The sequence below is a fragment of the Propithecus coquereli genome, unplaced genomic scaffold, assembly GCF_000956105.1.
Source record: "Propithecus coquereli isolate 6110/MARCELLA unplaced genomic scaffold, Pcoq_1.0 Scaffold535, whole genome shotgun sequence".
In the NCBI taxonomy this organism is placed as follows: domain Eukaryota; kingdom Metazoa; phylum Chordata; class Mammalia; order Primates; family Indriidae; genus Propithecus; species Propithecus coquereli.
This window is the reverse complement of record NW_012151230.1, coordinates 698,534-724,097: the sequence shown is the minus strand read 5'-3', so window position 1 is coordinate 724,097 and position 25,564 is coordinate 698,534. Positions and strand designations below refer to the sequence as shown.

General features: G+C 61.2%; 1 protein-coding gene across 1 annotated transcript in view; it reads right to left on the bottom strand.

Moving 5' to 3' along the window:
- Nucleotides 1-216: 216 nt before the first annotated feature.
- Nucleotides 217-25,564, bottom strand: part of GALNT9 (polypeptide N-acetylgalactosaminyltransferase 9) — a 71,841-nt gene continuing 46,493 nt past the window's right edge. Inside the window, exons 8-13 of the mRNA XM_012657247.1 lie at nucleotides 22,182-22,299; nucleotides 6,179-6,364; nucleotides 4,972-5,109; nucleotides 4,561-4,656; nucleotides 1,667-1,834; nucleotides 217-365 (exon numbers count right to left, since the gene is read on the bottom strand). Of these exons, the coding sequence (XP_012512701.1) occupies nucleotides 219-365; nucleotides 1,667-1,834; nucleotides 4,561-4,656; nucleotides 4,972-5,109; nucleotides 6,179-6,364; nucleotides 22,182-22,299 (853 nt within the window). The 3' untranslated portion in view covers nucleotides 217-218. The remainder of the gene's footprint in view (nucleotides 366-1,666; nucleotides 1,835-4,560; nucleotides 4,657-4,971; nucleotides 5,110-6,178; nucleotides 6,365-22,181; nucleotides 22,300-25,564) is intronic.

Below are 25,564 nucleotides of genomic sequence, written 5' to 3'. Positions count from 1 at the left end.
GACGCCCTCCCTCAGCAGAGCCGCCTGTCCAGGAGGGTGGCGGGAGCCCCAGCCGCCAGACTCTGCTGTCCGGGCCACAGAACCTCGAGATGTGCAGGCGTGGCTCGGGGCTGCTGGGGGGTCCGGGGCGGAGGAGCCAGTGGGTGCCAGCCCAGCCCCCAGCCCGGCGGGCTCGGTCCGCGAGGGTCTGCCTCGCGTGGGGGCCGGGGCCGGGGCGGTCAGTGCCGCCCATGCTTGATCCAGTTTCTGATCATCCACTTCTGCCCCGAGCACCTCTGCACCACCAGCCGCAGCCCGAAGTTGGCGTCCTTGGACATCTCCACCTCGAGGCACCGGCCCGTGTCTCGGCTCACAATGGGCCCGCTCTGTGGGGTAAGGGAAACTGAGTCAGCTTGGGAGCCCGGGGGTCCCCTTCCTGCAGAGGCATCCCTGAGAGTGAGGGGTGATCCCAGGCCCCAGCCCCAAAGGCCCAGGGTCCATCAGGTCCCCTGTCCCCGCGGTCCCGTCCCTGTCCTGTGTCCACCCCTCCAGCCTGCCCTGCCCGCTGGGGTCCCAACAGGGGCCAGGAAGACAAACTCTGGGGGCCCAGACAGGCCTTTTCCCCACGGCACCTCCCTCAGGTCCCTCGGTCCCCTCTGCAGCCACTTGGCGCTGGCCCAGGCCTGGGGACCCCAGGAGGCAGATCAGCAGGTTCTCCCACTGGCCCTGCCCAGCCCGGCCACTTGGGCACGTTCGGCCCTCGCTGTCCCGGCAGACAGCAGCGACAGGTCCTCCCTGCGGCCTCTCCCGTACCCGCAAGCCCCGAACCCCACTGCCGAGGGCAGGTGCAGCCCTGTCTGTCACGAGCTCTGCCCACAGAGGGGGTGATCGAGGCCTGTGTGGGGCCCCAGGAGGGAAGGAGGGGCTTGGGGGGGCAGCTCCTGGAAGACACCCAGGTCGGGGGCTGGTGGGGGGCCGGGTCAGGGTGGGACTTGATCGTTCATGGGGCAGCAGACCGCCAAGGGCCCTTGCGTAGAGAGGTCCCGCGGGCAGAAGGTTTCCGGAAAACCCATCCGGCTGCGAGGCCAGAGCGGTATGGGTCGGGCTGTGTGTCCCCAGAGGCTGTCCACACCCTAACGCCCTAACCGTGTTCCTTCCGAGGAGGAACCAGCACTTCCGCCGAGGGCGTGTTGGGACTGAGGGGCGGGAAGCCTGGAGGCGCAGCCCAGGTGGACATGGGTCAGGTGGGGCTCAGCGAGCCGGGCTCTGGGGGACTGGGCGGGTGTATGGGGGGCCGGGGCAGTCGGGGCTGATTTCAGCCAAGCTCCGAGGATCTCCTGACTTTCCCATTTCCCCGGCAGCCGAGGTCAAAGGAGTGTCCCACCCACCGCCTTTGTCCTCCTCCCTCTCCCCCGGGGTCCGGGAGCCTGGGCAGTGGAGGCTGGAAGAGGCCGGAGTCAGGGGCAGTGGAGGCTGGAAGGGGTGACCAGGCCGACTGGCTCCGCCCCTCTTTAGCTGTGTGACCCTGGGCAAGTCACCTTCCCTCTCTGAGCTGAGCACGGGGGCTCATGGAGGAGCCGCTGACCTGGGGCCCTGCCCTCTGTCCTGGCCCCCCCACCCCACCTGACTCCCAGCTGTCAGGCTGGCCCCGGGCGGAGCTGCCTGGGGGTCTCGGCCGCCCGCTGACCTGGGTGAAGTCCCACAGCCGCTGCGTGGGCCGGGCCACGTCCTCGCACTTCTTCAGGGTGGGCGTGCGGCCCCTGCCGTCATCCACCAGACACTTGGAGTCGGGCAGGAAGGCCGTGGAGCCCAGGGGGCCCAGCTGCAGGAGGCCGTGGGCGCTGTACCGCACCAGCTGGGGACAGGGCGGGAGAGCCGTGAGGGCGACGCCCAGGCTGGTCCACTGCCCGCGTCTCCCGCTGCCCTGGCGAGCACCAGGGGGCATAGACAGGCCAGGCGGCCGCCTTGCACCCGCCATAAACAGGGCCTCATGAGTGGCTGCGTTGGCACCTCCCACCCTGGGGACGCCGTAGGGGACAGGAGAGGATGGCCGGGCAGGGCCAGGCCTAGGGGCTGGGCTGGGAGGCCCAGAATGGAGGAGGGGGCGCCGCCCGGCCCGTCACCACTCAGCTTCTGGAAGGTGGAGCTATGGGGGGTTTGGGGGGCCGGCCCCGCCGGGAGGCTGGAGGAGCCCCAGCCGTACGAGACCCTCAGGGTGGGCCGGCTGCTGGACACCCGCGTGTGCCGAGAGCTGCCAGCTCGTGCCCTGGTGGACTCCACCCCCATCTCCCGAGGCCCAGGCCGGAGGTCAAGGCTCAGGAACAGCACCAAGCCCCCGGCCCTGCTGGCTATAGAAAGTTCTGGAACAGGAAGGAGCTCTGCCCAGGGCTGCAGCCTGAGAGCTGGAGATGTATTAATTAATAATTCCTTCCCAGGGAGGTGCTCCCCATTGGGCCCCCGGAGCTAAGCCCATGTGGGCATCTGGAGAGCAGAGCAGGGAGGGTGCTGCCCCTGGGCACATGGGGCTCCCGGAGCCGTGGCCCAAGGACGGCAGGCCCTGCGCTGGCCGCGCCTCCCTCCCTGCCCCCAGCCCGCCATGGGCACCTGAGATGGGAAGGAGGAGGGCGGCTGAGCGTGTCTGTCTCCCGTGGGGGGCAGAGCTCAGAGCTGAGCTCCAGGCTGTCCTGGCCTGGGGGGACGGGTACCCTGTGCCGTCCGACAAGTCCCTGAAGCAGAACCCGCCTGGGACCCTTGCTTCCCAGAACCCTGCTCACAGCCTGCGCGGTGGCACGGCCAGGGGCGCCGCAGCCTCAGGTGTGGACGCGGGAGGAGAACGTCACACAGGCCCCAGGTCAGCCTCAGTGGGCCTCGAACCACGAAGAAAACTATTTCCAGACGAGGCGGCCCCAGGGTCACGTCCACGGGTCCTGGTTTGTGCCGGTTTTGCACGACAAGGCACCACGTGACATGGCTCCCTGCACCCACTTCCCAGCCGTGGGGCCCTGGGCACGTCACGTAACTCCCTGCGCCTCGTTCCCTCGTCCGAAGCAGGCACTGGGACAGCACCTGCCCGGGGCCACGGTAGGGATTACACGAGACACCAGGTGCAAAGTGCTCAAGGCCACCGCAAGCGCTCAGCAAACACCTCGGTCTGCTGGTACGTGAAGCGCGTTCCTCGAACCGCGTCTCTTTGCCCCATGCGCACGCACAGGAGGCCTGAGCGCGTTCGGAAGACTGTTTCTGCCGATACGATCTCCCTGGGAACAACCCGCCACTGTTTCTGCGCCCCACGAACCCACGTAGCAACGTGACCCCGACACACAGCATCAAGGGGCCGAGCTTCCGTCTCTTCCTGTGTGTCGGGGCGCGTGTGGACGCGCCAAGTTTTGCTTCTGAGGCTGGGTCAAGAATGGCCACAGCGTTTTGGCTCTCCTGGGACGTGGCCGCCACGCCGTGAGGAAGCCCAGCCACTCGGGCCCCCCAAGCCCAGCCCAGCCCCACCTTGTGTCAGCAGACACCCCGGACGGCGGGAGAATTTGCTGTGGGGACACAGCCCTGGTGTGCCCTGGCCACCGTGTCCTGCTCCCTGTCCCGGAGCTCGGAGGCCCCCACAGACACCTCCAGGCCCCCCCACAGGCCCTCTCGCCCTGGTCACGAGAAGACGGTGCGGCCGGAGTCACCCGCCGTGACGGGCCCAGCAGATGAGATTTCTTCACGGAAGCCGTTCCAATCTCCACGGTGATTCCGTTTCGCTCTCAGTCAAAGGCCGCTGTGCTGAGAAGCTGCCGGAGCGTCAGTCCAGATAAGGCCACCAACGCGGGGGAGGGAAGGGCGACCCCACGGCCCGCAATTAGCGCACGCCGGGCGGACACCTTCTCCGCCTGGACGCTGGATTTCCGCCCGGAGGGACGTTCGTGACGATGGCTCAGCTTCAGGGAGGGCCCCAGTTCACCCCGGGGAAGGCCGGAGTCGGGTTTAATTGAAGTAACATCCACACGTTAAAGAGAAGCACCGTCGTTACTCGCAGACGGGAATTCACCCGTGTCCAGAAACAGCCGTCTCCTCGTGGGGTCGGCGCCCCGGGACCCCCTGAGCGCTACGGGGCCGCGGGCCTGGGTCTGGCCCAGCTCTCCTGGAGGTTCTGAGGTGGAGCCAGGACCGACAGTCGCTTGGCGGCTGCTCAGTTAATGGGACAACACCGTGACGGCATAACGGTTCCCGCGTCACGTCCAGACGGTGGCGAGCGCTTCGCCCACGTTCTCCGCTTTAATCCACACGGCGGCCTGAGAAGTGAGTCTGTACCATCCCATCCCATCCCACCGGACTGACGGTAAACTGAGGCGGGGGTATGAAGTGACCTGCCCAAGGCCCCCTGGCACCAAGGCCCCGCTCTCCACCCCCGCGTCACGCCGCCCTGCGGGGCAGGGAGGCCCCCGAGCGCGGCCGCGGTGGCACCAGGACGCTCCACGGGCCTTCGAGCGCCCGTCCTCTGTGCCACCTCCCGCCTGCCTTGGGTCCGGGGTGGGTCCCCCACCCCTTGCTCCCGCGGGAGTGTCGCCAGGCGGCAGGCGCTGCTCTCACCTGGGAGGACATGCCGTGGCAGGGGTACAGGATGGCCTGGTCGTCGTCCTCCGCTCCCTGGTCCAGGCAGTAGCCGCTGGCTTTGCTGTTTCTCACCTGCAGCCGAGGCGACAGGAGAACCCCGGGGTCACCGAGGGGTCCCCGGCCGAGGCACGGCCACGGGGAGCTGTCTGGGTGTGGGCGTGTCTGTGCACACACGTGTCTGTATCTACTTGCGTGTATTTTTGTATGCAAGCGTACACGCGTGTGTTCACGTGGGCTCATACACTGGCGTGTGCCCCGGTACCTGCGATTGTGCCCGCGCCCCGGGGACCCGGATGTCCGAGAACTACACCGCGCACGGGCGAGGGCGCGGGGAGTCGGCGCGGGGAGAAGAGCCCGCCTGACCGGGCCCCCCGGCGGAGGCGCTACCTCTCCGTACGTGAGCGTGTCGTTGTAGACCCGCATCTCCGGGTACACGTTCTCCAGGTACCACTTGAAGCTGCGACACTTCAGCCTCTGGCGCAGGGCCAGCCTCTCGGACACGTCCCCGAAGTCCACGCCCGGGTTCTGCGGGCCAGAGCGGGCAGGGGTCAGTGAGCGCCGCACACCCAGGACTTCGGTCTCTGCCCCGTGAGTGACTCCCAGGGCCCCCCACCCCCGCCTCCTCCCAGGACGGCCCCACCCCAGGGACCCGGGGTGCTGGCTGGGGCCTCCTGCCCGCCCAGCGCTTCCTGGTGGGGAGGGCCCTGCCGGGTGCGGGCCTGGCTCGTCTGTGCCCCTCACATCGGGGTCTGGCCCCCGCCAGTCCTGGGGGGTGACTCCGGGGCCCTGGAACCTGAGAGTGTCCCTGTCCTCCCGGCCTTGGGCCACCCCAGAGAGTCCACGCTGCGGTGAGACCTATGGGAGGGGGCCTTGGGCCATGCGGTGTCAGCTTGGCCTCTGCAGGGCTGGAGACAGACCAGCCACGTCCACGTCCACGCCCCAGGCTGGAGCCCTGGAATTCCGAGTCCAGCTGGAGGACTCTGTTCCCTGATACCAACGCGAGGTAACAGATCGGCTGTGGACGGCGGCTCTCAAAGGCTAATGAGTGCAGAGGTCAAGGGAGGGCACAGGTGGCCGGGCTCACCCCAAGCTCCTGACCGCGCAGGAGCCGGGCGGGGCCCAGCATCTGCCTTCCCACTCGCTCCTGGGTGACGGTGACGCTGGTGGTGCCGGCCCGCGGCCCCCACTTTGAGAACCAGTGCTGTGGACCACGGCGCCTGCCCCAGGGCCTCACGAGGACAGGCCTGTGCACGGGGAGAGCAGAGCTGAGGCTCGGCCGAGGGGTGTGCGGGGCGGGGTGCGCCTTGCTGACGGGCGCCTGCCGATGGCGTGAGTGGGGCCGGTGCCCAGGGTGGCTGCGGCGTTATGGTGCCGCGAGGCCGGGGCTGGGCGGGGCCCTCGCTGGCTCCTCCCCGTGGGCTCAGGACACGTCTCTACCACAAGGGCCGGGCCAGGGTGAAGGGAGCCCTCTCCCGACGGGGCCGGGTCTGTGGGCGGCCTCCGCGCTGGCCTGGCCCCGGCCCCGGCTCTGACTCCCACGCCGAGGCCACGGGCAGCCCACGCCCTCCCCAGCCCTGCCCGGCGCCCGGCTCACGGTCATGGGGATGTTCCAGGCCATGTACACGTGGGACTTGAAGTCGTCCATCCACACCTCGGCCGCCCGCAGGGCGTTGCGCTTCGCGTAGTAGTCGATGTCGTTGTTGTAGGGCTTCTTGGTGCGCTCGATGTGCGCCACGCGGGAGCAGGGCAGCACCTCCATGCTGCCGCCGCACTGCCACACCTGCGGGGAGAGCGCGGGGCCGTGGCCGGGCAGCCCAGGGCCAGCGGGTGGCCCCGCTCCCCGCCCTCCCGACGAGGGGACCCCCACCCCGGCGACCCCGGGGCGCCCGCGCCGCCCGCTGGCTGGTTTTCAGGGGAGGCGGGGTGTGTCCGCCAGAGCCCGGCACACGGCAGCCGCCTCTTTGGGACTTTTCAGACCCAGTTTGATTTCTCTTGCATGTAGCGTGACTGTGGGTTTTCTCGTTCCACTCACCCGACACTGGTCACCCCCTTTCTGTGGTCCCCGCCTGTCCGAGCTGTTCCGAGCGGGGAGCCCCCCGGCCGCTCCCCCAGCACCCAGCTTCCAGCCTGCCCCGCAAACACGCTCCAGGGCTGCACGGGAGCCCGGCCATCTCGCTTCCTCTGCACCTGAAACTCCCGCCCCTCACTGTCGATCCCCACGCGTGGTAGAAGCGTGTTTTGCACCGTGAGCTCCTCCGACCCACGCTCACGTCTGGTGGCTTCATTTAGACACCACTCGGCCTTCTAGGCACCACGCTTTAACTCGACCCCGCTCCGTTCCGTTCCATGGCAGCCCAGGCGGCCCTCGCCGCGACGGTTAACTCTGTGTGTCGACTTGACTTGCTGGGGGCGGGGGTGGGGCTGGGATATTCGATTGAATATTATCATCCTGGGTGTGTCTGGGGTCGGGGGAGACTGACGTTTAAATCTGTAGCTGAGGAAGCAGATTCCTCTGTGGGGGGCGCCTTGTCCAGCACACGGAGGCCGGAGTGGGAGGGGAGGCTGAGCAGGGGGCGTCCGCGTCCCTGCCCCGCTGCCTGAGCGGGACGTGGTCCTCTCCCGCCACGCTGGAGCGACACCCTCGGCTGTGCTGGGTCTCAGCCTGCCGACCGCGGATCTTGGGGTTCTCGGCCTGCGTAACCGCGAGGGCCAATTCCTTGCGTCCGTGTCTGCCGCAGCCCATTGGTCCGTTTCTCTGCAGAGCCCTGACTACTGCCCTCGCCCATCCCGCCCACCGCACGGAGAACATGCCGGAGCCTCCCGCCGGGTTGACTTCACGGTGGACGAGCAGGTCCGATCAACTCGGCTCAAGCTCTGCCTTTGCTCAGATTGTCGCCCCTAATTTAAACATTCTGGGAGCCACGGGTGCGCCAGGCACATGGCCTCATCTCACGCATCCCCCACCACAACCCGGGAAGGGTCGGTTCCGCCAGCATCGTTCCCGCTGCTTTACGGAAGAGGATGCCGAGGGTCAGAGAGGCCAAGCCGCCGCACAGGGCTGCACAGAGCAGAGCCGGGATCAAAGCCTGTGTGTGTGCGAGTCTCGAACCTCCCTCTGCCTGACCTGTGACAAGGACACGCGTCACTGGACTCCGGCCCCCCGCCCCGGTCCCTGACGCTCCCGTCTCACACCCTCACCTGCGTCACACCTGCCGAGACCCCGTTCCCGAGGCCACGTTCGCAGGTTCTGGGGAGACCCACTGCAGAGGCCAAGTCCCCTGTTTTGGGGAATGGGGGGCTCCCCCCCCCGCACCCACTCTCTGCCTTCAGAAAGCCAAGTCGCAGCAGAAGGGGCATTGCTGGGCCGTCTCACCGCGGACAACCGACGGCTTCCCCCGCGACGCCACCCACGGCTGGAACAAATCACGTTCCGAGCAAGCCAGGCTCCCCGGGTGTGGGGGTCACTCGGTCCCCGTGGTCCTGGCCCGCCAAGGCGTCTTTCCGCGGCACGCAGCCAACGCAGCCGCCCCTCCCCGCGCAGCCATGTGACCGTCCTCCCTGCGCACCCGACCCTCCGCGATCCCGGCGACGCAGCTCCTGAGGCTGAGCCGGGGCTCGCAAGCCTGGGGTTCCATGGACCCGGCGGGAGGTGACTTTGCGTCCTGAGCGAAACACGCTTCTGTGTTCGCTCCGGGGGGAGGCCGACCCTGCCCTGCTGGCTCTGCCCTGGGTGTGGGCGGTGCCTGCCTTGGGGTCTGCAGAGGGCCACCGAATGAGAGCGGCACCAGCCCCAGGGATGGGGAAGAGGCTGGTCCCGGAAGCCGCCTTGGGTCCGTCCCCTCGCTGGGCGAGCACCTGTTCCGACTCCTGAACGACGGGAAGGACCCCCCGACCCCCAATTCCTAGCGCACTGAGTTCAGGGTCCCCGTGCCCGGGCGGTTCTCTGCCGAGTTGCAGTTCATGACCTTGAAGTTTCTCATATACTTTGATACCGGGGACCGATACGTGATCTGACGGCAGAACTGTGCCCGCGTGTTGCCCTGGAAACACCCTCACGCGACAGGGAGAACTGAGAGGCTCTGCGGCCGCGGCTTTACGGGAAAGAGAGTGACCGCTCCGTAAATTTCATATAAACATTGGCAATGGCTTCTCCGCTCTGAGGGCCGGAGGGGACCAACGCCCAGAGTCTGAGGACCAGGGTGCAGAGTGAAACCCTCCCGCGGGAGCCAACGCACACGGTCCGGCTCTCGGGTCTCGGGGCAACGTCCCAGGCCCTCCCCTTCCGGGCAGCCCCAGGGCAGATCAGGCGAGGGACCGGAGGGTGTCCACCTGGGGCCGTGGGCGGTGGCAGGGTGCAGGCAGCAGGCACAGGCTGGAGACGCAGGGCCTCGAAGAGCATCTTCAGGATTTGGGCTTTCAGGCCTCGCTGCGTTGGCGGCTACGGCGGGGAACCCGTCATTGCTGTGAAAGAGGATGGAGCCGGACATTCCGACTCACTCACGCTCATCCACAAACGCTTGGCCTTCCAGCCTCCCGCAACTAGAGGTGGCTGTGGGGTGTAGCTCTGGCCAATGAGGAATATGCAGAAGTCTCAGAATGGGGCTTTCGAGAAAGCTGTGGCTTATCCTGATTTTGCAAAAAGAACAGACACAGCCGGCAGAGCCTTTTGCCCCCTTTCCATTCTGTTAGGAATGTGGGTGTGAGGTCTGGAGGCGTGGCAGCCATCCTGTGACCATGAGGTGATAGCCACGTATGTCAAAGCCCGCATAGTGAGGATGACAGAGGGAAAGTCAGAAAGAGCCCTAGTTCCCATGGGTGCCATAGAGGTGCCCCATCAGCTCTGTGCTTCACGAGACACACAAATCTCCGCCTGCTTATGCCTCAGTTAATGAGGTTTTCTGTTATACTCCTAACCAACGAAGCTGGACCAGGGGTGGCAGCTGAATGAAAAGGAACCCGGCAATCCTCTGTCAGGGCTGGTGGGGGATTAACCTGTCCTCATTGCAGATGAAAATAATAACGGAGGCACAGACAGGGCAGGTGACCTACCCAAGCTCACACAGCTGGTTTGAGCTGGGGCGGGGAACCCTGCCTGTTGCGCTGAGCCCTGAGGCTGCTTCTTCACCTGGAGCTGTGGAGGTGTCACCGAGTGGAGTCACACGCTCCAGTCACACCCACGCTGTGTCTTAACTGCTAATTATCTCAATCAATTTGGTAAATTGCCACCCAAACAGAAAGGGCAAGTGCACAGTGGAGAAGCAGGTGTGGCCTCCTGGCGCCACTCAGGGGGAGGGCGCTCGGGGAAGGAACCTCGGGGAGCAGAGGGACCCCGCCCGGTCCCAGCCCCTGCCCCTCTGACTCCCTGGTGCGTCCTTGCTGGTTCCTGGAAGGAGGAATTCCAAAGTGGCAGCGTCTTCTGCCCTGCGGGTAAAACCTGGTCCTCCCCAAATTCCAAAATAATCGCCTGTCAGGACGGTGCCAAGGAACAGCCTATTCACTGGGAAGAGGGTGAGATTTGGAAACGCTGCTCCCTGCAGCCCGGACTCCGGCGCCGAGAATCTGCTGACAGATGCCTGACTGTGGGCCTGGGCGCTGGGACTAAGCCTCTGCCCATGGCGGGGAGCCCCAGCTGCACCCGGTGGGAGCACCTTCCCCGCGCAGAGGGAGCACCTTCCCCACACAGGGGAGCACCTTCCCCGGGCAGAGCCTCGGAGCGTTTACTCAGAGGGAAGCTGCCTACTCTCCCGCCCATTTGTTCCTGCCACCACAGTGATCAGAGTGACACTTTCCTGGCGTGCCCCTGCTATTAAAAAGCCAGCACTTCCTGCGGAAGGCACGGAGAATGGGAAACAATTATGGGCCCCGCGGCTTTGCCTCCCGCATGCAGGGTGCCGGCGCGACCGTGTCTCCCCATCACTTTTACGGAGCAGCTTCCTGGACTCTGAGTCCATCCATTTTGCCGCACGCCCTCCCCGCAGAGAGGTGCGTGGGGGCCCCCCTTGCCGGCCGGCCGCTCGAGTGCTGTCTCTGTCTCATGGCAGAGCTAGGGGCTCCCGGTTTGTGTCACGGCCCAGGTCTCCCGGACGCTCTGCTCAGCGACCCGGTGGGGAAGACGCTCCCCCGGGTGTGCCCTGCTGGGCCCGGGCTCTGCTCCGCTGGGCACAGGGCAGCCGTCGCGGCAGCGGTGGCCCGGCCCTCTGGCGGGCTCCTCCCCAGCCACCACAGCCTGGGGCCGCCCTCCTCCCGGGGCTGCCTGCTGGCCCTGGGCACCGGGGCGTGACCGCCAGCTGCCCACACTTCTTGTCCTGCCGCACCTTCCTGACGGCTCCTCCAAGCGCAGGTTCTCTCCACGCTGGGCCGTCCACCCCGACCCCCACTCCCGCCAGGCCCCGCACCCCAGAGCCACCAGGGTTTTGGAAACCAGCCTCACGCCTGCTCACCTGTCCTGCCCAGGCCACAGCTTGGAGCCCGGGGCAGGGCGGGCAGCCCATGCGGCCACCCAGGACCAGGCGCCGCGTGGGGGCGGCTCCATTATGTCCCACGGACGGCCGTCCTGGACGTTCCGCCTGGGATGGAGAAAGTGTGGAGGACGGGGGGGCTTCACACGCCAGGCCTTGGGGCACACATCACCCGCCCCGTCCCGCTGTCTGGAACTCAGCAAAGGCCCTTTGGCTAACAGGACGGGGGTTGGATGTGTGCAGGGAAAGGAGCCGGTGGGGGACACAGGAGCTCGTCCATGCTTGGGGGGAGAGCGGGGGAGACAGGGAGAGACGGCGGGGTGGGGGAAGCCAACCCAAGCGAGAGGGACCCCTGAGAGAGAAGACAGGGGCCCCGCTGCCCCAGACACGGAGGGGGAGACCTGGCTGTCTCGGGTCCACCCCGCCCTCCCCGGGAATCCCGCGAGTCAGAAGTGGGCGTGGGATCCTCATTCCGGAGCGTCCCATGTGGAGGGCCACGTGGAGACCACACACACCACGGCTGGCTCCTGTCATCGCACAAGGACACGGGCAGAGCAGGGCCTGCAGCAGGACAGCACGTTTTCTGTGGCAAGAGGAGACGCTCGTGTCTGGACGACGGCAGGAGGTCCGTCCGCAGGCCCCCAGCCCCCGCCGGCTACCCCGGCTCTCCCGGTCTCCATGCGGCATCCTCCCTCCTGAGATCCACGTGTCCCCTCCCTGCTTCGGGAAGGGCTCCAGGGTCTGGGGGATGTGGACGGGTGCCCACTGGCGAGGCTGGGAAAGGCCTGGCCCCCATGGGAGCCAAAGCTCCCTCTTGACTCCGTGAGTTTAAGAAAGGTGCTGGTGTCTTTCTGGGGCTCTGGGGCCTTTCACCCTGGGGGGGGGCTGCCCCGTGGGCAGGAAGGACGACTGGGGGGTGACTTGGTCTGTTCCTGGCAGGTTCAGGTGTGTGACCAAGTGTGAGTTTCCTTTTGGGTGTGGTGACCCACTGAATGGTGATAAAAGCTGGTTTTCACCTTGAAAATAATGAGGATAGGAGTTCGCTTCTCAAGTTATGGATGACATTTACTCAAGCCTGCCTCTCCCTTTTTTGTCTTTGTAATAACCCATGGATACAATAACAGTTGAATGATCCACCCACCCATCCACCATCTATCCACCTATCCATCCATCCACCCATCTATCCACCATCCATCCACCCATCCATCCACCATCCATCCACCTATCGATCCACCCATCCGCCCATCCACCCACCATCCATCCACCCATCCACCTATCTATCCATCCATCCACCCATCCATCCACACATCCATCCATCCACCCATCCATCCATCCACCCATCCATCCACACATCCACCCATCCACCCACTATCCATTCACCCACCATCCACCCACCATCTATCCACCATCCATCCACCCATCCATACATCTATCCACCCATCCATCCACCATCTATCCATCCACCCATCCACCCACAATCCATCCACCATCCATCCACCCATCCACCCACCATCCACCATCCATCCACCTATCCACCCACCATCCACCCACTATCCATCCATCCATCCACCGTCCATCCACCCATCCACCCACCATCCATCCACCTATCCATCCACCTATCCATTCACCCACCCACCATCCATCCACCCATCCACCCACCATCCATCCACCATCCATCCATCCATCCACCATCCATCCACCCACCATCCATCCACCATCCATCCACTATCCATCCACCGTCCATCCACCGATCCACCCACCATCCATCCACCTATCCATTCACCCACCCACCATCCATCCACCCACCATCCACCATCCATCCACCCATCCACTCACCATCCATCCACCTATCGATCCACCCATCCGCCCATCCACCCACCATCCATCCACCCATCCACCTATCCATCCATCCACCCATCCATCCACACATCCACCCATCCACCCATCATCCATCCACCTATTCATCCACCCATCCACCCACCATCCATCCACCTATCCATCCATCCACCATCCATCCACCATCCATCCACCCATCCATCCATCCACCCATCCATCCACACATCCACCCACCATCCATCCACCTATCCATCCACCATCCATCCACCCACCATCCATCCACCCATCCATCCACACATCCACCCATCCACCCACCATCCACCATCCATCCACCCATCCACCCACCATCCACCATCCATCCACCTATCCATCCATCCACCATCCACCATCCATCCACCCACCATCCATCCACCTATCCACCCACCATCCACCCACTATCCATCCATCCATCCACCGTCCATCCACCCATCCACCCACCATCCATCCACCTATCCATCCACCTATCCATTCACCCACCCACCATCCATCCACCCACCATCCACCATCCATCCACCTATCCATCCATCCACCTATCCATCCATCCACCATCCACCATCCATCCATCCACCGTCCATCCACCCACCATCCATCCACCTATCCATCCACCTATCCATTCACCCACCCACCATCTATCCACCCACCATCCACCATCCATCCACCTATCCATCCATCCACCTATCCATCCATCCACCATCCACCATCCATCCACCTATCCATCCATCCACCTATCCATCCATCCACCATCCACCATCCATCCACCTATCCATCCATCCACCTATCCATCCATCCACCATCCACCATCCATCCATCCACCCACTGTCCATCCACCATCCACCCACCCATTCACCCACCATCCATCCACCCATCCATCCATCTACCATCCACCATCCATCCACCTATCCATCATCTATCCACCTATCCATCCATCCATCCACCATCCATCTACCCACCATCCACCCACCATCCACCCACCATCCACCATCCATCCACCATCCATCCACCATCCATCCACCCACTGATCCATCTACCCACCTACTCCTCCACCCACCCATCTGCATCCGTCCACACAGAAGCACGACCCTCTCCAGGCACCATGCACAGCTGCGTTATCAACACGAGGACGTGGCAGCGAGAAGCCGAGCAGGCTGGGTGTTCCTAGCCAGGCCTCCAGGCAGAGGCTGCTGCACCAGAGGTCGGCTGGGGCTGGCAGCAGCCTGGGCGTCTTGCCCACAGGCTATCACCTGGCACAGATGCACGAGTTGCCGTCAGCACCTGCCCTCTGGCAGCACGGGATTCCCCTTTAACAAAGCCAGGGCTCTGCATTCGCTCTAGAGAACTCCGTGTGCATCAGCTTTAGAGGTTTCGCGCTGAACCCGAGTTTTAAAGATTTACAGTCTGCTCAGTGTCCCCACCCCGAGCCCAGGCCTGGCATCAGGAAACAATAATTCCTCCCGTGCAGCCACAGGCCAGCGCCTCCCCGTCACACAGACTCCTGCTCTGCAGGAACCGTCTGTCTCTGGGGCAGAATTTGCTGGATTTAGTGTTGGAAAGGCAAATCCCATCTCCCAGGGCTCAGGGGCTCAATCCGTCAATTTTCGACAAGAAGCCGTCTCTTCCTGGGCAATCGAGCCTGCGCACCAGGCTGCAGAAACCGCCGTCTCTGCGCTCCCATTCCCACGCTGACCACAGAAACTTCCGAGCGGGGCCTTCGCTCCAAATCCCGCCCACTTGTTTCACTGAACGCTTCGAACATCTCAAACGAACGAAAAGAGAGAAATAGTTTTTTCCTTCTGAGCAAGTGGTTCTCAAACTGTGGTCCCTGAACCAGCAGCGCCAGTGCCAACTGGCACCCCTGAGACATGCACCCCTCAGACCCGCTGAGTCGGAAACCGGGCCGGGTCCCGCGGCCCGCGCTCTAACCAGCCCTCGGTTCTGACACAGCCGACGTGTGAGCACAGCGGCGCCGAGAGCCTGAGGCTCCTCACCGTCCCACGCTCGCCATAACCCTCTGTTCCGTCCCTTGAGCGGCAGAGCCACGTCCGGCTGCTGCTTCAGCAACGTGCCTCTGACTCCAGATGGGGACGCGGCTACAGTTAGGCCGAGGTTTCCGCGGACCCAGGCCCTGCAGCTGGTGGACGTCCAGGAAGGTGTGTAGCCTACATCATGGGTGTGGAAACCCGCCCTGTTGTTCCAAACACGGAGATTTGATGGATGGATTATTTTAAAAGTTAAAAGTATTTACCAGAAAACAAGACGAAACTCTCCATAGCTCAGAAACAGTAGAAGCCGGCTGGAACGAGTGGGTTGGAGCCGTGGGGGCCCCGGGCGGAGTGTGCGGCCGGACTCCTTGTGTGAGTCCTGGGCTGGGACCAGGCTCCCTGAGTGGGAAGAGAAGCTGCGCCTGATCCCAGGCCACAGCAGAAATAACCAGGCAGAGCGGCAGCGGCACCTGCCATCCGGCCGACGCTTGGAAAGTGGAGCCAGGATCTCTCCTCGGGTGGAAACTCAGCCGCTAAGTTCTGAGTCATAGATCCGGGGGTGTTAGGATGAGATAATCCGAAACTTCCTTTCAGGAAGAAGATGCAACTCCCATGAAAAATGAGTTCTTAAAACGGTGAAAAAGCACCCAAGGACATCCACACCTCCAGGAGAGGCAGCCAATACAGCCAACAAAATGGGCGAGTTTAAACCCAAGGAAACAGAGAAACAGAATACGTTAAGAAGGATTTAAGACGACTGTTAGAATCTTAGAGACATAAAGGAAAGAGAGAAAAGCATTCGTTAAAAAGAACATGAGTTTATGAATCAAAACAGTTATTAAAAAATGCAACCAGATATGAAAAATACCAATGGAAGAAGATCTCATAAATAGAAAAGGTAGTCATTAAAATGAAAAACCAGAGCTAAATAAGTGGTGTAAATAGCTGTCTGGACGTGACTGAAGAGAGAATTTGTTCGTTGGAATATAGAACCGGGGAAATCACCCGGAACACACCACAGAATGATAAGGAGACAGGAGGTAGAAAAGAGCCATCAGGAAACCTGGAAGACGGGTCGGGGAGCCCCCCCAAACGTCCAGGAGGGTTTCTAGGTGGGGGGGCACGTACCAAGGAACCGAGGACCTGCTACATTTGTAAAAAGACACAGAGCCTCCGATTAACAACACAGACAAGCACCCAAGAAGAATAAAGGGAAGAGAATCCACAAACACATCGGGGCTCTGTGATCAGAGGAATTCGGGAGCCCAGAATTCTATCCCACAGCCCATTCCTGGAGTCGTGCTGCCGCGTGACGTCGCGTAAACTCAACCTGAGCAAATGGGATGGAATCGTGGTAAAATGTTTCTGAAGTTCACATGAGAGAGTGAAAGCAAAGGAACAGCCAAGAAAATTTTATAATATCCACGGGGTTGTATTCAATTGCAAGACGTTAAAACATCCTACAAGGCCACGCGGTTGTGGCTAAAGGGAAGCTGGAAACAGACACAAGCGAAGACAGACACGCGTGGTGCGGGATGAGGGGCTTCCCCGTCAGTGTGGCGGGGGCAGAGGAAACGTAAAGAAAGATCACGACCTTACTCACATAAAAATACATAGACTCCAAATGGATTAAAGCTTTCACTGTGAGAAAAGAACTACGAACGCATCAGAAGGAAAGATACTCAAATGGTCGAGGAGGCTTTCAGATGGGCCTCTGAGAGCCACGGCGAGGGCCTGGCCACCGGCAGACGATGGGGCACACACAGGAGACGGTGCCCGTGTGACGGACGGGACGGCAGAGTTAACACCCCTGAGGGCTGAGAGCTCCGAACGTCAACCAGAAACAAGGAGCCGTGAGAACAAACTGGCAAAGGTCTGAAAACATATGGTCAACAAATGCACAAAATATGTTCAAGCTCGTTAGTAACTGAAGAAACGCAAATTAAGCCCACAAAGACGTTTCCTTTGTGTCTGACATATTTGCAAAAAGTGACAATTATATTTGATCAGACTCCACTTGCTACAAGGCCTGGGAAACGGCCTCCCTCGTGTACCACTACTGAGGACAAAACCACACAAACACACACGCCACACATACACACACCACATACACACATATACGCACATACACATGCACACATAATACACACACCACACATACACACATGCACACAATACACACATACACCACATACGCATACACACAATACACACACCACATACACATTACACACACCACACACATACACACACGCACATACCACACACACATGCACACATGCACACACTACACCACACACGTACACATGTACACAACACACAACACATACATACACGCATGCACACACAATACATACACCACATACACAATACACACACCACACACATACACAATACACACACCACACACATGCACACACCACACACATGCACACAATACCACACACATATACACATGTACACAACACACACACACGTACACATGCACATACAATACACACACCATACACACATGCACACACAATATACACATACACACATGCACACACAATACACACACCACACATCCACATGCACACACAACACACACACCACATACACACACACATGCACACCACACACACCACACACCACACTCCTCACGCATATACACACCACACACATATCACATACCATAAAGACACGTACACACACACACCATGCAAATACACAAACACACGCAGATCACACAAAGCTTTTTGGGGGAGGGGGCAGGGAGGAGGATTTGGGAAATTTTATCAAATACCATAAAATATGTGTTTCATCCGATTCAGCGAATTTCATTTCTCGGAATTTATCTTGAGGAAATGACTAAGATGTGGAGACAGATTCAGACACTGGAATGATCGTTTCCGTGCCGGATGAGACAGAGAAGCAGAAACGTCCCCAAGCTGGCGCCGCTGACTGCTGCGCTGCCCTTGCCCACCCACGGTAGAACAGAGACGTGCGGCGCACGCCGCGGACACACGCATGTGTGGACACATGCACGTGCACACGTGGGCATGTCTGGATACACGCACAGGCTCTGAAGGCTGCACGCCCGGCGGTGACAGAGACGGAGCCATGGGTGACTCTCACCCTGTCCCGGTCAGCACCTCTCCAGCGCTTTGCACTAAAGCCGTCCTCACGAAGGAAAGGAAGGTGGTATTTAGGGACATCTGCACACGCTAATAATTGGCATCTGTCGCAGGCTTGCCATGTTCTGGGCACGGAGAGTGTCCCTGCACTTAATCCCTGAGCAGCCCAGGAGTTCAGCCCTGCCATCCTCCTCAGTGACACATGGGGAAACTGAGGCTTGGAGCGAGAAGGTGGCCCAGCTGGTTAATGGGCAGAGGCAGGACTCTAGCAGGGCCTCGTCACAAAGCAGGCAGGAGACATCCCCTCCCCCCGTGGCACCTGCCCCTCCAGCCTGCAGGCCTGACTGCGCCGGTGCAGCGCTGGGCTGGCGGGAGAGGAGGCTCACCTGTGGCTGCAGCCTTGCTCCCGGGCGGCTGGGCCGTGGGGATGCCTCAAGCCAGTGGTCCCCAACCTTTCTGGCACCAGGGACGGGTTTCACGGAAGACAATTTTTCCATGGACTAGGGTGGTGGGTGGTTTGGGGATGATTCAAGTGCATTATGTTTACTGTGCAGTCAAACCTCTCTGCTGATGATAATCTGCATTTGCAGCCGCTCCCCAGCGCTGGCATCACCGCCTCAGCTCCACCTCAGATCACCAGGCGTTGGGTTCTCATAAGTAGCAGCAACCTAGATCCCTCCCATGCAGTTTACAGTAGGGTCTGTGCTCCTGTGAGAATCTAATGCCGCCACTGACCTGACCGGAGGCGGAGCTCAGGCGGTGATGCGAGTGATGGGGAGCAGCTGTAAATGCAGAGGAAGCTTCGCCCGCTCACCTGCCGCTCACCTCCTGCTGCGGCCCGGTTCCTAACAGGCCACGGACTGGTCCATGGCCTGGGGGTTGGGGACCACAGCCTTATGCTACCAGGCCTCTGCATGCGGCCCCAGGGACAGTCTCCATGCCACCTGTGACTAGAACAAGCTCTTCCTGAAAGCAGCTCTAGAGGACAGTCCCCCGCCCCATCCTCTCCCTTCTGCCGCTGCTCATGGAGAAGGAAAACACCCGCGTGTCCCTCTGGTGTCTGATGTCAGGACTCCCTTTTCCCTGAGTGTGCAGTGGAGCAGCTGTGGGAACCCGGCCCTCGCTCCCTGCCGGGAGAACGACGACACTTCTCTGCCTCTGCGAGAAGGTGTATGAACAGGACCTTGTACAAACCCACCCTTGGGACACAGGAAAAACCGCCTCCTGGGCCCCAGATGCGCTGTGCTAACACGGCCCCTCTCTGCGGGGGGGTCTCCAGGGTCCAGGACTTGCCTTGTGCACAGAAGGTTTTCCTGTAGCACCTGAGGAGCGGCGCGTGTGTGAGTCACGGAACAGAGACAGGCGGTCCCGGCCCGTGCCCTGCAGACAGCGCTCTCAGCTGGACGCACTTGACTCTGTCTTGACCTTTATTAACGCTGACGGACGCGGCAGATTCATTTTCCGCTAATGGGCTCCAGGACTTTCCTCATTAGAGGGCGAGCAGCTGGCATTTGTACAATCGCAGGAATGTAAATTGGCCCCGAGACCACGGAATTACTGCTCTAATTGGGCTGAATCGATCAGAAAGGCTGTGTGCCCCCCCACGCCGCCGTGCTGCCGGGTCAGGCGGTGGTGTCTGCGCAGGGGTGGGGGAGGCAGAGCGCGGCGACCGGCCCTGAGTCAGACGATTGCCGGTGTGTGGGCCAGGGGACGCCTGCGGTCTCTGCAACCGGCCACCCTCCCGCCAGCCACGGTCCTGCCTCAGGGCCTCTGCACTCACTGTTCCCCCTGCCAGGAGCACTTTTCCCCACGGTTTCCAAACTCCCCTCAGTGCTGTCCGGGGCTGGGGAGACCCTGCCCTGCCCCCACCCCGCGGCAGCCGCAGCCAGGCCAGTCGGCCAGGTCCAGCGTCCACCCCGCAGCCCCCGGCGGCCCTGGCAGCTGGCTCCTCGGGATAGGCTGGTGGCCCCCAGGTCGGAGTTCCAGGTCAGACAGGCCTTTCGAATACGAGCGAGTGTCAGCCTCCCTCCCTGGGCATCGTCTCAGCCTGGGTGACCGAGTCAGATCTCGTGGGTAAAGTAGCTGTGACGGCCCGGCAAACCCCGGCCCATGGCATGTGCGTCCGAGTTCCCGGAGGACACTGGCTGGCGGGGGAGGGTAGGGGTCAGGGCGGGGGAGCCACGCTCGGCGGGGCTCTGTGGGCGCCACGGAGCTCCCACAGGACTGGGCACAGCGGCGCCTGCCGCCCAGGTGGCCCCGGCGTCACCGTGGGTCGCCCTCCCTCCCCCAGCCCCGTCTGCTTCCTTCCCTCCTTCCATCCTCATTTCCAACTTCCAACAGCAGCTTCACTTCTAAAGAGCCTGCCCTTCACGCACCCAGTGAAGACTCGCCGATGACCAAAGGCGCGGAGGACAGCCCGCCCGCCTCCCCAAGGCAGAGGTCCAGGGCGCTGAGCCTGGCCGGTGCCCACACCTCCTGCCAGTTCCTCCCACGAGTCCGGCCACTCCATCGGGAGGGCCCCGCGTGGCCCCTGTGGTCTGAGTACCGCGGCCCCCGCACACCCAGTCTCCCAGGGGCCCACCCTGGTCTCTGTCCCCCTCAGGTCTTCAGTGCTGCATGTGGCCCCTGGCCGCACTTGGCCACACCTGCCTGCACCTGCCCACTTCTGTCTGCACCTGCCCACACCTGGTCACACCTGCCCACATCTGTCCACACCTGTTGACATTTGCCCACACCTGCCCACACCTGCTCACTTCTGTCCACACCTGCCCTCACCTGACCACCTGCTCACACCTGCCCACATCTGCCCACACCTGCCCACACCTGCCCACACCTGCTCACTTCTGTCCACACCTGCCCTCACCCGACCACCTGCTCACACCTGCCCACATCTGCCCACAGCTGTCCATACCTGCCCACACTTGGTCACCAGGCCACACCTGCTCTACCAGGTGCCCTGATTCCAACTCCTGTGTGCTGCCTTCTCCCCCCATTCCTCTGTCTCAGGTGGTGGCAGCTCCCGTGGCCACAGGTCCCCTCCCAGCCTGCTCTGCCTGGTCTCTGCGGCTCGCGCCGTCTGCCTCTGAGACCCCACGGCCTGATGCCAACCTCAGCTCCCCAGGGCGCGACTGTTCGCCGGGGGAACCTGCTCCTGAGGGCGCTGACGTCATGTCACTCCAGGGAGGGTCAGCATCCCTCCCGGCGGCGAGGATGAAACAGACCAGACGCGACAACGACGCTTTTACGCTGCGTTCAGGCCTGGCTGGCCGAGGTTGGGTGTAATGATCAAAACAGCGACGGAAAGTCGGCGCATTAGAGGGTTTGCCGGATTCACCTCCCGGTTCCACCCTTGAACGCGGGACTGAGGACGGACACCCAAGACTGGGCGGGTGAGGGGGCCTGGCACAAACGCACCCTGAAGCGCTTCAGAGAACCTGCGATTTGGTTTAAGCGCCGGGTGTCAGACATACGGGAGTTCTTTTAGCGCTTGGGGGGGGATTTCTGGTATGATATCAGGCATTCGGAGTGAGTAAAAGAAAAGAAAACGCTACATTTGTAAGTGCCGTCTTCGAAAGGTTCACGGGAATTTAATCTACTAAAGGCACCAATGGCGCTAACTGTTCGCTGGCGTTAACCTGCCCAGCCCGAGGGAGTCACCGAGCGAAGGCAGAGGGGAGGCCACCGTTCTCGTTTAGTGGATTCATAACCGTGACACGATCTTTAATCTAAAGGCTTACGGGAAATAGGTATTGAAAGACATAACTTCAATAAGCTGTACAGAAATTGTGAAAAACTAGCCTTAAATAACCTTTTCTGCGGCTAGAAGCACCACAGGCAAAACACCGAAGAAAACAAAAATGAAACCGTCCAGACGCCAACGATAAGGAGCAAAGGGGCAAAACGCCCCCCGCGCCCGGCCCTCACGGGACACGGCTCTGGGAGAGGCCGTGACGGGCGCTGGGCTCTCGGTGCTGCAGGACCAGCTCCCCAAAGTTCCCGACCCGTCACCAGCAGCAGACACTTCGTATAGCGCAGAAAATCGAAGACGCCGCTGGCACGCATGGGCCTGAGGGGTCCCTCGCGCCGCACAGGCCCAAGTGCCAACCCGCTGCTCTTCCACCCGCTCCTGGCGCCACCCAGACCGAGAGCCCCCGCGCGGCCACACTCACCCGCATGCCCAGCTCGATGTTCTCGCCGCCGTACACCTCCATGCCTGGGTCCAGCAGGCCGATGTCCCCGAAATACTCCCGGTCCACCACGAACGAGCAGCCGATCATGGCAGGGGTCCTGGGGCAGAGACAGCGGCATGAGAACGCCGCCGGCGCACGAGCCAGGGCCCAGCCAGAGCAGGAGCGCCGCGGAGGCCCCGCCGCCTTCTCTTCCCCGCTCGCGCCTCCACCCTGACTTCTCATCGCCACTCGAGTCGCTGCGCCCAGGGCTGGGGACAGCTGCTTCTCCAGCTGCAGGGCCTCGTCTTGGAACCCCTCAGGGCCCGGTAAAGCACTCAGCACAGACCCGAGTCCAAACGCTCACTGCACATCAACCGATGACAACAACCAGCATCAATTCAGGCACTTAGTGTAAGGAAATTAAAAGAAAATCAATTTATCCAACTGTCTGTGTGGTTCCTGGAACATCATTTCCCAGGCTTGAGTGACTTGCCTACCTCCTGCGTTGTCTTGTCCTATCTGTGTATCAGCAGTCAGGGCTGCAACAGGCAGTTGTGTAGGTTGTGCACTGCTCAACTCTACAGAAGCTCACTGATACCAGACTCTCTGAATGACACACCTTGGAGCTGCGGAGAGCACAACCTGTGCAGTTATGTGCAACAGACCGCCCACCGTACTAGCATTTCTGTCGTAATTTCAAAATGTCGGCAGATTTAGCCTTGCTCCCTATCTGTGAAATCAAGAGTTGATGTGCTTGTTAGATTTTTTCCAATATGCATTAAACGTTTATCAGTGTTGTGTGTCCCCCGGGACGTGGTCGCACGGCACAGCGATGGTGAAAGCAGAGCACGGCGAGACGGCAGAGGGAAGTGGGTGGTGGCGCAGTGAGCCATGTTGCGCACTCACTGCCTCCGGGGTTTATACTGGGCGTCTGCTAGGTGCTGGGATGTGAAAGAGAAAAAAGAAAGGAAAAACGTGTCTCTAAGCGAGACATAGGCAGAGTCTACGTTTGGTAACAAAGCAGGAACTTCTAAGCTTTTAAGGAAAGATTTTGTCTCAGACAAGGACTATTCCCTTGTTCCTCGAGGGCTTGGTTTCTTCCAAGGCCTTAGGGCTCTAAGAGGAGCCGGCGAAGCCTCGAGTTGCTCCCAAATGCCGAGGCAGGCAGGCCCGAGGCCGCCATAGGTATTAACTCTCTCTCTTCAGTAAAAACAGCAGCAAAAAACTGGTCTCAGTCATAATGTAAAAGAAGCAATTCTGCCCCAATGACTGCGAAGTCAGAAGTAAACACCCATCAGTTGCCCAAGAACAACAGGGACGTTAAAAGGTGATTATCTTTTTATTTGTGCAAAGATCCCATTTGTTCTGTCATTAGATTTGGCCACTAACCTAACAGCAATGAAATTTTAACACCGACTTTGATTTCTAATGGCAACGTTTGATTGGTTACGTTATAGTTCATCAACACACAACAGGTATTTCTCTCATTTTCTTAACAACAATAATCATCTCAGGCTGATCTCTGATGAATCGAAGTGCCAAACTCCCCACCGAGCCTATTATGGCTGGTAATGATTTTTTTATTACTGCTCAGGGTTCCCAAATAAACGCAAACTCGCAGGGCGATGGTAGCAGAATCAGCTGACGCTGAATTTATTTGCATGAGAAATTCTCGCCGTGATTACAGAAAGCAGCGCGGGCTGAGTGATGCCACATTCCGGGGGGGCCCCGGTCATTCCAGGGACGACCCTCATCTCTGGGCTGCTCTGCTGCGTGGGGTTGACGGGTGCGCGGCCAAGACCCCCAGGGTCCTGCCTGGAAGGGCTGCTCATCCCGGCCCCGCTCGCCCTCTGTCTCATCTCCCGGGACCTTTAGTCCAGCCTTCACTTGTTCCAGCACTAAGAGTGGACCCAGCCCACCGCCATCGGGACGAGAGAATTAACCAGTGTGGTCCGTCCGCATGGTGGAGTATGACTCACGCCGTTCTGCGGGCAAACCCTGGAACTCGGGCGCGCACGCATGCCACGGCGAGGATTTGCCGGCCGTCACAGCTAATTTACCCACGAGATCTGACTCAGTCACCCGGGCTGAGACGATGCCCAGGGAGGGAGGCTGACACTCACTCGTATTTGAAAGGCCTGTCTGACCTGGAACTCCGCCCGGGGGCCACCAGCCTGTCCCGAGGAGCCGGCTGCCAGGGCCGCCGGGGGCTGCAGGGTGGACGCTGGACCTGGCCGACTGGCCTGGCTCTGGCTGCCGCGGGGCGGAGGCAGGGCAGGGTCTCCCCAGCCCCGGTCTGCTCTGACGCCCCCCCTCCACCAGACGGCACTGTAGGGGACATTTCCTAAAGTAAATTTCAAATGTCATCCTCTCTGGTGCCACATCACTTTCCAGCCCGGATTCAGATGCACGGGCTGTGTCCTTCCAGAGAAGGGCCACGTGCCCACGGCCTGCAGGTGGACCTGGGGCACGCAGAGTGCAGTGTCTAGACGGCCGTGCACCGCCCGGTGCACTGGCCCTGGGGAGCATTTTGTCCTCCGAACCCTATGAGACGGGAGCCTGGCTCCTGTGATTGCGCTGAAGGATCCACCATCAAGGGGGACGTGGCTGCGGAAGACCCTTCCCGGCCCGCGGTGGGGTCCCCTCAGGTGAGCCTGAGCTGTTCCTCCTGATAAGGCCATGACTGACTCCTGGAGACAGTGCTCCCTCTCCACCCCGCTGGGGCTCAGTCCGGGGGCTCAGCCCTTCTCGCATCTTCCAGAATGGACCCCCAGGTCCATCCCGACACACCCGACACACCGCTCCTCAGCTCCCTTCCCGGCCCCCTGCTGTGCCTAACGGGCCTGCCCCACCTGATCCACTCTTCTCTCTTCCATGTCCCTACACGTGACTGGTTGGTGAGGCCACCAGCTACAAACCATCATCCTCCAATATTCTATCCCAATTACGTATTCCCGAACTGTAGGGGTCACCCCAGGGAACAGCCAGACTTACAGTGGTGGGGACCTGAGCCAAACCCTATCGAGCGCCTGACACCAGAAGCCCCTACTCTGCCTGGCAGCCCACAGAGAGACTCAGGCCTCCAGAAAACAGTGTCGCTTCAGGGCCAGTGTCCACAATCTATGAAGGGTTGATTTCCCTTTACCGATATGAAGACAATCTGATAAATGACCACTGGCCCCTCAGGGAAGACTAGAGGGGGACAAACAGGACAAATTCTGGATGCAAAAGGTCATTACTCAATGGGAATCAGCCTCTAGTTCATTCAAGGGGCTGAGAACAGACGGTCCACTGCCAGGCGAGATGAGTGACTGGGCAATCGCCTGTGACTTGTGACCCTCCAATGAGGGAAGCGATGCCTGATGGGAACCTCACCTATTACT